The sequence below is a fragment of the Typopeltis vanoorti genome, chromosome 13 (genome assembly GCF_054136105.1).
Source record: "Typopeltis vanoorti isolate ZY-2024b chromosome 13, IOZ_Tvanoo_1.0, whole genome shotgun sequence".
Taxonomy (NCBI): domain Eukaryota; kingdom Metazoa; phylum Arthropoda; class Arachnida; order Uropygi; family Thelyphonidae; genus Typopeltis; species Typopeltis vanoorti.
The window spans coordinates 52,933,594-52,948,061 of NC_143561.1; the positions used below are offsets into that span (position 1 = coordinate 52,933,594).

A 14,468-nucleotide genomic window follows, 5' to 3' on the forward strand; every position below is an offset into this window, starting at 1 on the left:
ACCCCCATATCTCTAATCTCATCCACTTCCCAGTATGGCACCATCAATATAGTACACAGTCTTATGTTTCTGCACTCCAAAATGCAACACCTTGCACTTATTGATATTATAACTTTTGTCCAGGTCAAAAGTCTATTGAAATCTTCCTGAAGGGAATTAACATCAGCAGTGCTAATTAAAATTCTTCCCAACTTTGCATCATTAGCAACAACTGAAGATCTCCAGTCAGCCCACATGATATATCAAACAAACAAGTTAAACAGCAGGGCCAAGAACAGAACCCTGGGGTGCTCCCACTGGTTACCCACAATTTTTGAGACACTGCTCTTTCATACACAACTTGCTGGTATTCAGAGAGCCAATCTTTGATCCATCTAACCAATATACTATCTATTCCCATCCTCTGTAGCTTGTACAGCAACTTATCATGTGCCGGCAAAGTTTGGTCGATTGGTAGAGCCTCTGCTACTAATGGCTCAGTTAAGTAAGTTTGAGCACAGTTAGTAGTTGGAAGGGGTCCAATCGTTCAATGCTGTTGGCACACTCTCCCTCGATGAGTCTTTGGACTCCCTGGAGGTGTCAAATAATAATAATCTATCAAATGCTTTTGCAAAGTCAAAATCATAAAATGCAAGTAAATTGCTAAAACAGGACCTACCATTTAGAAATCAATGCTGACCATCATAAAGAATGCTATATCCATCAACCCAATCCTGTATTCTATTCCTAACCAGCCTCTCCAACACTTTGATCACAACCACAGTTATAAAGACTGGTCTCCAATTATAGACTTCTATCCTAGAACCATACTTGTGGAGTGATACTATTTTGCCTTCCTTCCACTCCTTTGGAACCATATCCACTGCAAGACTTTCAGTAAATAACCAGATCAAGGTGATAGCCAACTGTGGTGCACATTCCTTAAGAATATATGGTGATATGTCATCCATGATTTCACTTGCAGATTTCACTATTCATCCATTTCACTGCTGCTCTGTTTACTTGCTTAACTCTTGGTATGTAGTTATACGCTGCTTGCATTAGATACTGCCTTTTGAATTTCCATGCACTGTCAACATCTTTATTGATTAGCTGATCTACCCAATGTACCGATGTTAACTGACTAGAGCTTCCTATAATCACCCGCTTTATACTTCAACATATATCCATTTTTGGCAGTAACCTTTTCTTGTTTCACCACTTTCCGAACAAGTACCTCATGATCACTATCACCAACCAGCAGTAGTGTTAATACCTCTTTAACAACTACATCTTGTGAAGTTGTCACCAAATCCAAAATGTTAAAGCCTCTAGTTGCTTCAGTCACATGCTGCTTACGATATTTATCTCTCAGAATTTCGGCAAATTCGCTCTCCTCATTGCCATACACTATCTCCTCCTTCAGGATCACCTTCTTTTTACATGCCCAGTCAATTTGCCTAAACAGTATCCTCTACATTCACTGGCTTATAACAGCATCCTATTAGATATTGTAGGATATAGCATTTTTCCTACAATATCTAATAGCATCCTATTAGATATTGTAGGAAATAATATTAGATATTATTTCCTGTTAATTTCAACTTCACACCACGCAGATTCAAAATCTGTGCATGTACTATGAACTTCCACACTTGGCAGACACAGTTCCTCTGCAATCATTAACAGTACTTGTCCTCCTCTTTTCACATTCCTATCCTTCCGGAAAATTATATATCCTTCCATTTCTATTCCTAACATTACATCCTCCTCAGACAACCTAGTTTCATTTATTCCAATTATCTTTGGGAATGACTCAATCAATACAATAAACTGAGTTCCCTTGTTTCAAATACTACTTACATTTGTGTATAAACATAATAATCCCTGTATCTTTGAAGCCATTCTACCAGGATCAACATTCTCTATTCTAGCTACTATACCACACCTCTCTTCAGTCTGACCACTCCCGTTTTCCTCATCCTGACTCTGATTTCCATTCCTCCCTGTCTCATCCTCACCTTTATGTATTCCATCACCTTGTGCTATTGCAACACATCTTCAATCACTTAACCATCTTCCTCCTATCATACTATCCATTTAGCTGTGCTATCCTACTTCACAAGTAGACTCTGATCATTTGCTACATTAATTTCTTAATTTTGTACCTTCTCAGAAAACAATAGCCTTTCTTAATATCCAATACCAAACCTATTCAAATGCAATACATCAACACTTTAAACCACTCCAACTTTCCTTCAAATTCACTCCACAGATTTGAAAATGGAAACCCCTTTGCTGCACACAACTCAGTCATCTTGCTATTCATTATCTTTGCTCCCCTTCTTCTCAACTCACTATTGTCATATCTGGGCAACATGCTAACGACTTTTTCAACAACACTATTATACTTTACTTGTCACAACAACTTCCTCAAGTCTCTCTCTACATTATTTTTTTCTCCAATTAAGTCAATTTTGCCCATATGATTATCCTTTGACTCTTTCTTCATAATACTAACATATCTCCTTCTCATTCTCATTGGCCAATCTCCTCTTTAGATGTTTAATATCATCTTCCAGATATTTGATTTCACTTTTCAGTTTCACTAACTTTTGCCTAAACTTCTCTACTATGGTTCTGACTTTTGCTCCTGTTTCTAATCACTCTCACCTATCAACACGATTTTCACATATGTTAATGCTTTCCTTTTTTTGTTTATCCTAACAGTCCACAAAGCTCTCACAGTTTACTGTGCATACATGAAGCAGTTTTCACAATGCATCTACTGGGAAAAATCCAAGACAGAACTTGATCATCATGCTGAAGCTTTCCTTGCCACCGACATACACTTGTTTACAGACTTCAGAAGCAGAAGCAGTAAGAACAAACAAGTAGCAAAATACAACATAAACAAACAAAAATTCCAACAAAAACACTACTGAAGGACCTTTGTATCCAGTCTGAAAAAAAATGCAGCACAATTTACAATAAAAAGCCACACTGTGTTACTTTTTATTAATGTATATGAAATTTAGAATTGGTTTTTCATTTCAGATAAATAACGTTTCCCCCTCAATTCTCCATCTTTCATTTTTCTTTTCATTACTCCATGGAACATTAAAATATAATTGAATTACCCAATCTTTTACTGAAAAAGATCAGTCTTTACTGAATTTTTAATTGCATTTTTTCCCAGTCAACTTGAATGCAGTAAGTGATGGAAAAAAGTTCCATCAATATGTATCTACTATGAAGCTGTAGGAATATAGCTTCTGGCTTCTTGGTGAGACTCTACAAGGTGTGAATTCAAATTGAAAATGTCAGCCAAAAAAAAAATAATATGTCTAATTTTGTAGTGACTGTATTTCAGTTTTTTTATTCAAAATTTTCATATGAAGTTTTACATAATCATAAAGAATATTATTTACTTCTCTCTCTCTCTCTTAAATGGTATTTTAAATGTTGTTTAGTGAGTGCTTGATAATAATAATTGGGTATTTTTATAGCCTAACCCTGAAAGAACTCCAGCTTTTCCCCCAGTTTGACTATGATTATGATGGCAAAGTATCAGAAAGAGAAGCAAAGGTATAAACCTTTTAACACTATTTTGAGATATAAATCCAATAAAAAAATTTCCTAAAATATGTATGCTTAATTCATAGCTTGGTAATAATTACAACTTGTTTGCTGTATGATTTAAACAAAAATCAGACCTTGACAACATTTGATAACATGTACTATCCAGATATCAGTATGAATTTGGGTACTCATAATGCTGCTCAAATTGTAATAACACACAACAATAAGTGGACGTAATTAGACTATTTTAAGCCTAAAGTCCTATGGGGTGTTGGCTAGCTCAACACCAAGCAGAAGGCCTAAGAATTAATTTCCCAAATATTGGGAAGTTTAACACAACCATATTTATTTAGATTAGGTTGATTTTTTAAATTTGCTGCCGATTCTAAAAAGAGTTCTTTCAAGTTTGCATTTTGCTATAATGAAGCATTATAGTTTTTTTTTTTTTTTTCCATTTGATCCTATGGTATCCATATGGCATGGTCAGCAAGACCTGATTTACCACAGTTGTGGCAGCAGATACAGTTCTTGTATCTGCCAAGGCATGGATGTTGGTAGATCTCCAAGTTTAACCATAATATTATTATTATTATTATGTGAAATCTCCAGGACTCATCGAGTGAGGGCACACTATAACTCTCAGTCTCCACTACTCACACACAATGCTACTGTCCACTACTAGTATTTAAATTGTAAATTGTGTGTGTTGTCATGGCGCTGATTTCACTGTACACAGGATGAAAAACCTGAGTTTTTGAGAGGAATAAGAAACTCTGCTACCTCCATATGAGATGGCTGACTCACTTTCAGTTGAAAAAAACCATTTAAAGACTCCTCCTGTCACAACGAGAATTAAACATATGATATGATAAGTTGCAAGAACCAGGAACTCTGTAAAAACAGTTCTGGGGTAGAGGAACTTGTATATTAATGGTACTGAGGAAGGTTTGAATGGGAATATTCAACTCCACTCTACCTTATTTGCAAACAAATGAATATCCCCATTCAAACCTTCTCCAATATCATGAAGAGTAGAGCAGATGTTGTGGCTTTACAAGAGGACTTGAATAAACTGAGTGAACAGGAATGAAAGTGGGACTACAAGCACAAGATTGCAAAGTATAAAGGTTTTAAAATTTGCAAAACAAAGATGGGATGCAGAGTAAACCACTGGTTGGGATATACTGGAGGAAATAAGAGATGAGTGCGTGTGTGTGTGGGGGGGGGGGGGAGCATAGAAGGATCTAAAATTTAAAGGATATATTTTAAATTGTGAGGATAGGACAATTGATTCTGGCAATGATGTGAACACTGACTTGTAGAAGTAAGGAGATTATGGTTCCATTGTGTAAACCTTTATTATTATATTATTATTACTGCATGACACCTCTAAGGATTCATCATGGCAAGACACACTGTTCCATTCCATAGACACAACTCACTGTCTCTTCTACTTAATGTTGATGGTAGTTGTGCAACTACACAACTACCATCAACACACAATGCCATCTACTAATCAACTCCACTATCAAAAGTAATTTTGATAGTGGAGTTGATTAAATTGCATGTATTCTCATAGCCAATTTGCCTTCATTGTGGGATGAAAAACCTGAGTTTCTGGAAGGAAAACCTTGCTGATTCTGTATGAGATTGGCTAATTAACTTTCAATTGAAAAAGTCCATATAATTCCCATCACAATGATTCCTCTCATTATGATGAGAATCAAACTTATCTTTTTCTAAGAAAAGGGTGCAATGTTCCATTGCTCTTCTGATTGCACTACAGAGGCTTTTTAGCCATAGTGACTACTACTGCAATTAGGCCATATATGAACTACAGTGAAAGGGTTCACAAACAATTGGCTAAGATAGTTTCTGGTTTCTGAACTATTGAGTTTGAAGAAAGGTTGAGAAAATTGGACTTTGCAAAGGCATTTGATAGATTAGCACATGACAGATTGGTGTATAAGTGACTGAAGATGGGATTGGATAACAGATTGTTTAGATGGACTGAAGACTGGCTTTCTAAGCGATACAGCAAGATGTTTATGATGGAGCAGTGTCTAAGAAATGGAAGGTGACCAGTGGTGTGTGTGTGTGTGTGTGTGTGTGTGTGTGTGTGTGTCAGGGTTCTGTTCTTGGGCCCTACTGTTTAACTTATTTGTTAATGATATATTATGTGGATTAACTGAGGACCTTCAAGTGTTTGCTGATGATGCAAGGGTAGGTAGAATTATCAGGAGTATTGCTGATGTCGATTCTCTACAGGAAGATTTGAACAGGAAGATTCTAGCTTGGACAAATGAGTGGGGTCGTAGATTTAATATTAATAAATGCAAGGTGTTACACAAGGTGTCTCTAGGGTACAGAGATATAAGGTTAAGTACTGTATTGGCAGAGCCATACTTCAGGAAGTGGATGCGATTTGGGATCTTGGGGATGTAGACAGTGGGCTAAAGTTCCAAGGGCACATTCCAAGTGTTGCAAAGACTGTGCATTGTATTGCTGCTATGATAAAAAGTACATTGACATGTAGGGATGAGGTCAAACCAATGCTTATAATTGGTCCAACCACACACACACACATGGAATGTTGCACTCAAGTTTGGTTGTCTAGTTTTTATTGTGATGTGAAAACACTAAAGAGGGTCCAAAGACAAATGACAAAAGTGATATCAGGACTCTGCAGTGTTGGTTATGCAGAGTCCTGATATCACTGATATCCACAGAGAATGTGGATTATAGAGTTTGATGGACAGGAGGAAAATAGGAGATTATGATAGAGAGTTAGTTAAGGATTCTACCAGATTAATAAAGAAGGAATTAATTTTATAATGCTGGAAGGTTTGTGTAAAGAAGGTTCCCAGTTCAGATAAGTTTTTTTTTTACTAATTATTTGTAAATAAGTTGTGTGTTTATGTGTAACAGTTGTGCACTTGCAGTGTTTGTAATGTGTGGGCTTGTTTGTTTAAGTTTGTTTACAAAATCGTTAAATTTAGCAAACTGATACAACATGGCATTGAAAGTCAAATCACTGCATAGGTATGCATGAAAGACAAAAGTAGACTGCATAGATTTCTCAAAAATAGTACAGTGCTGTGAATGTAATATATATATATGTGGGAAGATGTTATTGATACTTATGTAGAGAGGCTGTTATGGTGTGGGTATGTGGGAAATGCAATATTGTGCATGGCAGTTAAAGATTGTGCGAATGTTCAGGGTGTGTGTGTGGAAATGACAGCACAAAAAAAGTTTGATTAACAATAAAGAGGGTGATAATTTATACAGTGTTAAAAAACAGAGTGAAATTGCTTATAACTTGGGAAATAGTGATGTGAAAAAGCAGAGTTCAGTTAATGGTAAAATGATGAGTGGGAATGATGGTGAACAAGTGTGTGACTGGCGATAAAATAATAACTAATATTTAAGGAATTGACAGCGTATACTGGAAATATAGATTAAATAAACTTTAATATACACTTTCCGATATTTCGGCGAACGTTACGTTGCCATCTTCTTGGGAACTTACTAAAAGGACACGTGCACACAAGTACTAATACAACAAATGAGACTGAGGCTAGGACGCTAGCGTTTTCCTAAAGTCCTGATGGTGCCCCCTGGCGGGCTATATTGGTAGTTCTTGGCCTTTGGGCTGAAGTTCTTTTGATAAAAGTTTCCCAAATTTGGGGCAGTTTCATGCATCCAAATTTGTTGAGGTTTGGCATGTTCCTAAGGGCCGAGGCTGATTCCATGAATAGTCTTTCATACTTGAACTTGCTGCGGTGTATTACTGTGGCTTTCTTCCATCTTATTCTGTGGCGAGTATCCAGAGCGTGGTCTGCAAGCCCAGAGTGGCTGTACTGGTGGAATCGGATGTAATCCTTGTGTTCTGAGATTCTGATATTTGCTGTCCTGCCTGTTTGGCCAAAGTAGGACAGTTTACAGCTGCAAGGGACCTGGTATACACCAGGTAGGTCTAGGGGAAGTGGTTGGTCTTTGGTAGAGCGGATAAGGGATGCCAGTTTTTTATGTGGTCTGTAACAAGTGGTCAAGTCATGTTTTTTTAAGATTTTATTGATTTTTTCTGAGGTGCCTCTGATGTAGGGAATAGTGATGGATTTAGAGTAATCTTTTTTGTGAGGGGGAGGGGGTGGTGGCTTGTGGATGACTGGGTTAAGTATTTTTTGGATTTTTTGGAGGGGGTAGCCGTTGGCTGAGAAAGTGTCACGGATGTGATTTAGTTCAGAGGTTAGGGCTTGATCATTAGAACAGATTATTTTTGCCCTGTTGAATAATGTTTTAATAACTCCATATTGTTGTGAGGGGGGGTGGTGGGATTGTTGGTGGATGTATCTGCCAGTATGGGTGGGTTTTCTATAAACTGAGAAAACCAAGGTTCCATCAGGTTGGCGGGTGACTAGTGTGTCTAGGAAGGGGAGGTTATTGTTTTCCTCTTTTTCCAGGGTGAATTTGATTCTAGGGTGTTGGTTGTTCAAGTGTGTTAGGAAGGAGAGGAGTGAATCCGGGCCATGTGGCCAAATAGCAAAAACATCATCAACATAGCGAAGCCATATGGTAGGTTTTTGTGGGGCTGAGTTTAAGGCTTTCTCCTCAAACATCTCCATGAAAAAGTTGGCCAAGGGTGGGGAAAGTGGTGAACCCATGGCTGTCCCCTCTATCTGTTTGTAGAATTTTTCCTGCCAAACGAAATAGCCTGAGTTCATTGTAAACTGAAATAGGGCTGAGATATCGGGAGGAAATTTAGCTTGGATTAGCTCTAAGGTTTCTTTGAGAGGGACATTCGTGAATAGGGAGGAGACATCAAAACTGACCATTATGTCATTGTGTTGGAGTGTAAGGTTTTCTATACTGGCTTTGAAGTGGGCTGAGTTTTTTATGTGTGATGGTGTATTGCCAGTATAGTGTGAGAGCGCTTTGGCTAAATGCTTGGCTAGTTTGTAAGTGGGGGAATCAATGCCATCCACTATGGGACGTAATGGCACATTTTCTTTGTGTATTTTTGGGAGCCCATATATGCGGGGGGGGTCTAGAGTTATAGGGTTTTAGTCTGTTGGTAATCTCCACAGGCCAAGAAGTAACCTTCTTAAGGAGCCTATGGAGTTTTCTAATTTGTGAGCTGGTGGGATTGTAATCAATGGGGAGGTAAGTGGAGCGATCTAATAATAAAGCCTTGAGCTTACCTGTGTAGTCTTTAAGATTGAGTACCACAGTGGCGTTCCCCTTATCCGCTTTGGTGATCACTATTTTTTTGTTTCTCTTCAATTCTTGTAGTGCCTTGTATTCACTAATGGATATGTTGGATTTTGGAGGTTTTGCTTTATTGAGAACACAGGCTACATCCAATCTAATGTCGTTGGCGATGTGGGTTGGAAGTTGGCGGATCCCGCGTTCAATTTGAATCATTAATTCCTCGGCCGGTAATTTCCTAGGAGCAATGGCGAAGTTGTGACCACGTGACAGAGCGTGGATTGCTTCTGGCTTTAAGGTAGCTGACGATAGGTTAACAACAGTGTTGGTTTGTAGTTTCGACGCCGAGTTCTTTGTTAGTTTATCAAACTTGTTGATATGTCGGCTTCGTACTCGTTCAAATTCTTTTTTAGCTGCCGTACACGAGACGTCATGTAAGACCGACCAAAGCTCGTGATTCAGCGTATGTGAAAGCTCGTTTTCCAGCGTTTTCCATTGGCTCCTTAAGAAGGTTACTTCTTGGCCTGTGGAGATTACCAACAGACTAAAACCCTATAACTCTAGACCCCCCCGCATATATGGGCTCCCAAAAATACACAAAGAAAATGTGCCATTACGTCCCATAGTGGATGGCATTGATTCCCCCACTTACAAACTAGCCAAGCATTTAGCCAAAGCGCTCTCACACTATACTGGCAATACACCATCACACATAAAAAACTCAGCCCACTTCAAAGCCAGTATAGAAAACCTTACACTCCAACACAATGACATAATGGTCAGTTTTGATGTCTCCTCCCTATTCACGAATGTCCCTCTCAAAGAAACCTTAGAGCTAATCCAAGCTAAATTTCCTCCCGATATCTCAGCCCTATTTCAGTTTACAATGAACTCAGGCTATTTCGTTTGGCAGGAAAAATTCTACAAACAGATAGAGGGGACAGCCATGGGTTCACCACTTTCCCCACCCTTGGCCAACTTTTTCATGGAGATGTTTGAGGAGAAAGCCTTAAACTCAGCCCCACAAAAACCTACCATATGGCTTCGCTATGTTGATGATGTTTTTTGCTATTTGGCCACATGGCCCGGATTCACTCCTCTCCTTCCTAACACACTTGAACAACCAACACCCTAGAATCAAATTCACCCTGGAAAAAGAGGAAAACAATAACCTCCCCTTCCTAGACACACTAGTCACCCGCCAACCTGATGGAACCTTGGTTTTCTCAGTTTATAGAAAACCCACCCATACTGGCAGATACATCCACCAACAATCCCACCACCCCCCCCTCACAACAATATGGAGTTATTAAAACATTATTCAACAGGGCAAAAATAATCTGTTCTAATGATCAAGCCCTAACCTCTGAACTAAATCACATCCGTGACACTTTCTCAGCCAACGGCTACCCCCTCCAAAAAATCCAAAAAATACTTAACCCAGTCATCCACAAGCCACCACCCCCTCCCCCTCACAAAAAAGATTACTCTAAATCCATCACTATTCCCTACATCAGAGGCACCTCAGAAAAAATCAATAAAATCTTAAAAAAACATGACTTGACCACTTGTTACAGACCACATAAAAAACTGGCATCCCTTATCCGCTCTACCAAAGACCAACCACTTCCCCTAGACCTACCTGGTGTATACCAGGTCCCTTGCAGCTGTAAACTGTCCTACTTTGGCCAAACAGGCAGGACAGCAAATATCAGAATCTCAGAACACAAGGATTACATCCGATTCCACCAGTACAGCCACTCTGGGCTTGCAGACCACGCTCTGGATACTCGCCACAGAATAAGATGGAAGAAAGCCACAGTAATACACCGCAGCAAGTTCAAGTATGAAAGACTATTCATGGAATCAGCCTCGGCCCTTAGGAACATGCCAAACCTCAACAAATTTGGATGCATGAAACTGCCCCAAATTTGGGAAACTTTTATCAAAAGAACTTCAGCCCAAAGGCCAAGAACTACCAATATAGCCCGCCAGGGGGCACCATCAGGACTTTAGGAAAACGCTAGCGTCCTAGCCTCAGTCTCATTTGTTGTATTAGTACTTGTGTGCACGTGTCCTTTTAGTAAGTTCCCAAGAAGATGGCAACGTAACGTTCGCCGAAATATCGGAAAGTGTATATTAAAGTTTATTTAATCTATATTTCCAGTATACGCTGTCAATTCCTTAAATATTAGTTATTATGTCTAACCAGCGTATAAGCCTCTCAACAAGAATGGCGATAAAATAGCGAGAGTGAATGATAGCAAAAAAAAAAAGGATGCAGGAGTTGAAACCTGAGTTGGTGAAGGTAAGGCCAGATATGAAGCAGATGCAGACTGAAATGAAGAGAATTGTAGATATGTAGGGAAGAGTGAAGAAGATGAAAACAAATGATGTTGGTATGAAAATGTAATGAAAGACCTGTGAGTGGTGTTCTATGGCAGTTTGATTATTAGAGGTATGGTAAACGAGGAGGTGTTTAGGTGATTTAGGCGTTGTATATGGGGACTAAATGAGCAAAGAAGTTGGTAGTGGTAATAGAGACAAATGAGTTGACTAGGAACAAGGAGAATGTAAGACTGGATATCAGGAGGTTGTTAGGAAGGATAAAAGATAATAGTGCAATAGGAAAGGTAGTCCATGTGTTGCTTAGGTATGACAGTGATAAGATGAGGTGGAGAGCAAGAATTATAAATGATATGTTAGCAGAAATGTGTGAAGAGAAAGGAATGCAGTTTGTTAATGTGGGGAATAAGTTTGAAGAAAGAATTAAAACTGTATAAAAGTGATGGACTGCATTTAAATGGTATTGGGGTGAATCATTTGGAGAGACTGCTGCTAGAAGAGAGAGTATTGAGTGAAGCGAATGAATCTAAGCAAGTAAGAAGTGATGTGAAAGAGGAGGAGAGTAAGGAAGGAGAGATTTAACTGGTGGTTATGAATGAAGAAGTGGGTATCATGAGTGTACAGAATGAGAGAACAAGTGTGCAAGACAAACAGGGAAATGGGTAGACTCAAGTTGGACAGGGGAACACAGTATGAGAAAGGTTGATGCTCCAAGAAGATGTGAATGTGTGTAGACAAAAAGGAAGGGGATGACCTGGAATGTAGAGGAAAAACAGTTGCATTTCCAGAGGGTTCTGAGACGAATAAGGAAAAAAGAAACGGCTTGAGGAAAGTGAGAAGTCACATCTAATAAGTTGTATCAGTGAAACTTGTTACAGATCCAGGAATGATCAATTGCCTCAGTATCCCATGATGCACAGCACTATAGTGCTGTGCATCATGGGAAGGGCCACTACCCAGATCGGTTTCGATCTTTGAGGTCTCATCAGTGGGAGCCAGATCCAGAAGTGATACCAAGCTTGAAGTAATGCAGAAGTCATATTTACATATACAAGGTGTGGCTATTAAATAACAAGACACTTGAGGTTCTGGCAAAGCCGAGAGAACGAGTGAGGAAGAAGAGATCTGATCTGTGGAAGAACAACACTTGGATTCTTCATCAGGACAATGCTCCAGCCCACTGTCTGTTAAGCAGTATCTGGCTTTACCTCAAACGGCAGCACTACTAAAGCAGATAACACCTGATGACTTGCAGTACTGCTTCCAACAATGGAAAATTTGTATGCAACGGTGTATAGATAGAGGGGAGTATGTTGAAGGGGATAACAATTAAGTTGTACAATTGTAATAATAAACCACAATTTTTCAACCAGTCTTGTTATTTAATAGCCACACCTCATACAAGTAGCCAAAAGGTGTCATATCATACGATACCATACACATCATTAGCTTCAATATACAAGTAACCCATTTGTGAAGTGACTTCATGCACAAACACTAATTTGCTTACACTTGGATAAAGGATGAAACCAAGAATATAATTTCTTGGTATCTTTAATTTATAGTATAATCAAGTGAAAAAACTTTGAACATTTTTCTCTAATCCAGAGTATTCTAGTAATAAGGTGTGCCACCTTTTGGCTACTTATATAAGGAAATATAACTTCTGCATCTTTAATTTATAGTATAACCAGAATATAAAAGCAAGATCTTATTAGAACACAATATATACATCTAACAATAACACGGTATGCAGCATGGATTTAGATGCAATTTGATTGATATATATAGAGATAAGACTTTGAGATTTAGATGCAATTTAGGAATTGTAGTGAATTCTGAAAAAGAAAATATGTCATTGGATTTTAACGGTAGCTATCGCAGAAAGCAAACTTGTGGAAAACTTTACCAGGTGCATTCGATACGAAGGAGTGGATTTTGATTGAGATTTGCTCAGCAGAAGGTAAGGTTTTTCTATTAATTTTCAGTTTTAGTAATTGACCAACCCCCATCAAAACCTACTAGACGTAATTATGACCGAAATAGACACCGACGCCCTGATAGAAACACTAGACAAAGGTCTGGCTCTAAGCCTACTCAAAAAATTACTAAAAAAATTTGAAGTGGAATGGCCAGGCTACTTGAACCTGTACTCCACAATGAGGGATGATGAGGAAAGCAAGGATACTGCTAATACAGAGGATTTGGTGGTCTCCAATCCCTCCAGGAACAAGGAGAGACCCACCCGCAGAAAAAACGCAAAACACAGACGACAGAACCACCCACAGATGAAGGTATTGAGGAAGACGGACACAACTCTGACCCTCCTGCCTCCACTAAAGAGAAATTGTCTCCAATTATCTTAAGAGAAAATAACAGGTGGACGGAACTAAGGGCTACTATGACTAGTCTACAGATAGCATACACAACAGCAAAGAATTTAGATGATGGCATCAAAATTCAACCCGCCACTATAATGGACTACCGCAGACTCACAAAGGAGCTAGATAATAAAGGTGTACAATACCACACCTTCACCCTCGACTCCGAGAGGAGCCTGAAAGTGGTTCTCCGTGGAGTATCAGAGCACATACATAGAGAAGACATAGCCACTGATCTCTGCTACCAAGACCTACCACCCATCAAGGCCAGCACAATAACCAGAGCAGACAAAAGTCCGATGCCACTCATCTTAGTAGAGATCCACCAGGCATACAAAAACATATATAACCTAACATCAATTTGCAGGCTAAAAATCCCAGAACCACTAAGAAAAAGGACCTCATCAGGACAGTGCCACAGGTGCCAAAAGTATGGTCATGCCCAGAGATTATGTAAAGCTGGATACAAGTGCTTAAAATACGGTGAGAGCCACCCCACAAACACCTGCACCAAGCCAAAATCCACCCCAGCTAAATGTGCAAACTGCAGGGGCCCACATCCAGCAAACTACAAAGGATGTATACAACACACAAAAAACAGACGATCTGCTCCCTCTACTAATCTACAAAAAACCAGTAGCCCCCAGCTCCTCAACCCACCAGAGGTCAACAAAACACGATACAGGACCAACTGCCACAACCAGAAGCCCCGATCGAAGCAAACCTCAAACGGCAGACGAAGACCTACACAGATGTAGTCCGCTCAACAAAGGCCACTCAGGAACAATACCGCCCAAATTTAGCAGCCGTCATCACAAACTCCCTCAAATATGCTGCAAGACTTCAGCAAATCTAACCCCACATCAGACTCCAGAAAAGATTTCTACAAGAAACCCAATCCATCCTAGCAGCTCTCATAAATGCATAAAAACAAAAGCACCCAAGTTTCCCCACAGATCATCGCTTGGA

The 14,468-nt window shown here is 39.2% G+C and overlaps 2 protein-coding genes across 4 annotated transcripts in view; one reads left to right on the forward strand and one right to left on the reverse strand.

Moving 5' to 3' along the window:
* The window catches only part of LOC150100155 (glucosidase 2 subunit beta-like), a 283,833-nt gene that overhangs the window by 80,151 nt on the left and 189,214 nt on the right, over positions 1 to 14,468 (forward strand). For all 3 annotated transcript variants that reach the window (XR_016549237.1, XM_090402550.1, XM_090402551.1), the window contains exon 6: positions 3,489 to 3,567. Coding sequence is in view for 2 of the 3 variants with exons in the window: in XM_090402550.1 (XP_090258676.1) it covers positions 3,489 to 3,567 (79 nt within the window). In the remaining variant the exon portion in view is untranslated. The remainder of the gene's footprint in view (positions 1 to 3,488; positions 3,568 to 14,468) is intronic.
* The window catches only part of Cdk12 (Cyclin-dependent kinase 12), a 585,582-nt gene that overhangs the window by 13,170 nt on the left and 557,944 nt on the right, over positions 1 to 14,468 (reverse strand). The window lies entirely within an intron of this gene.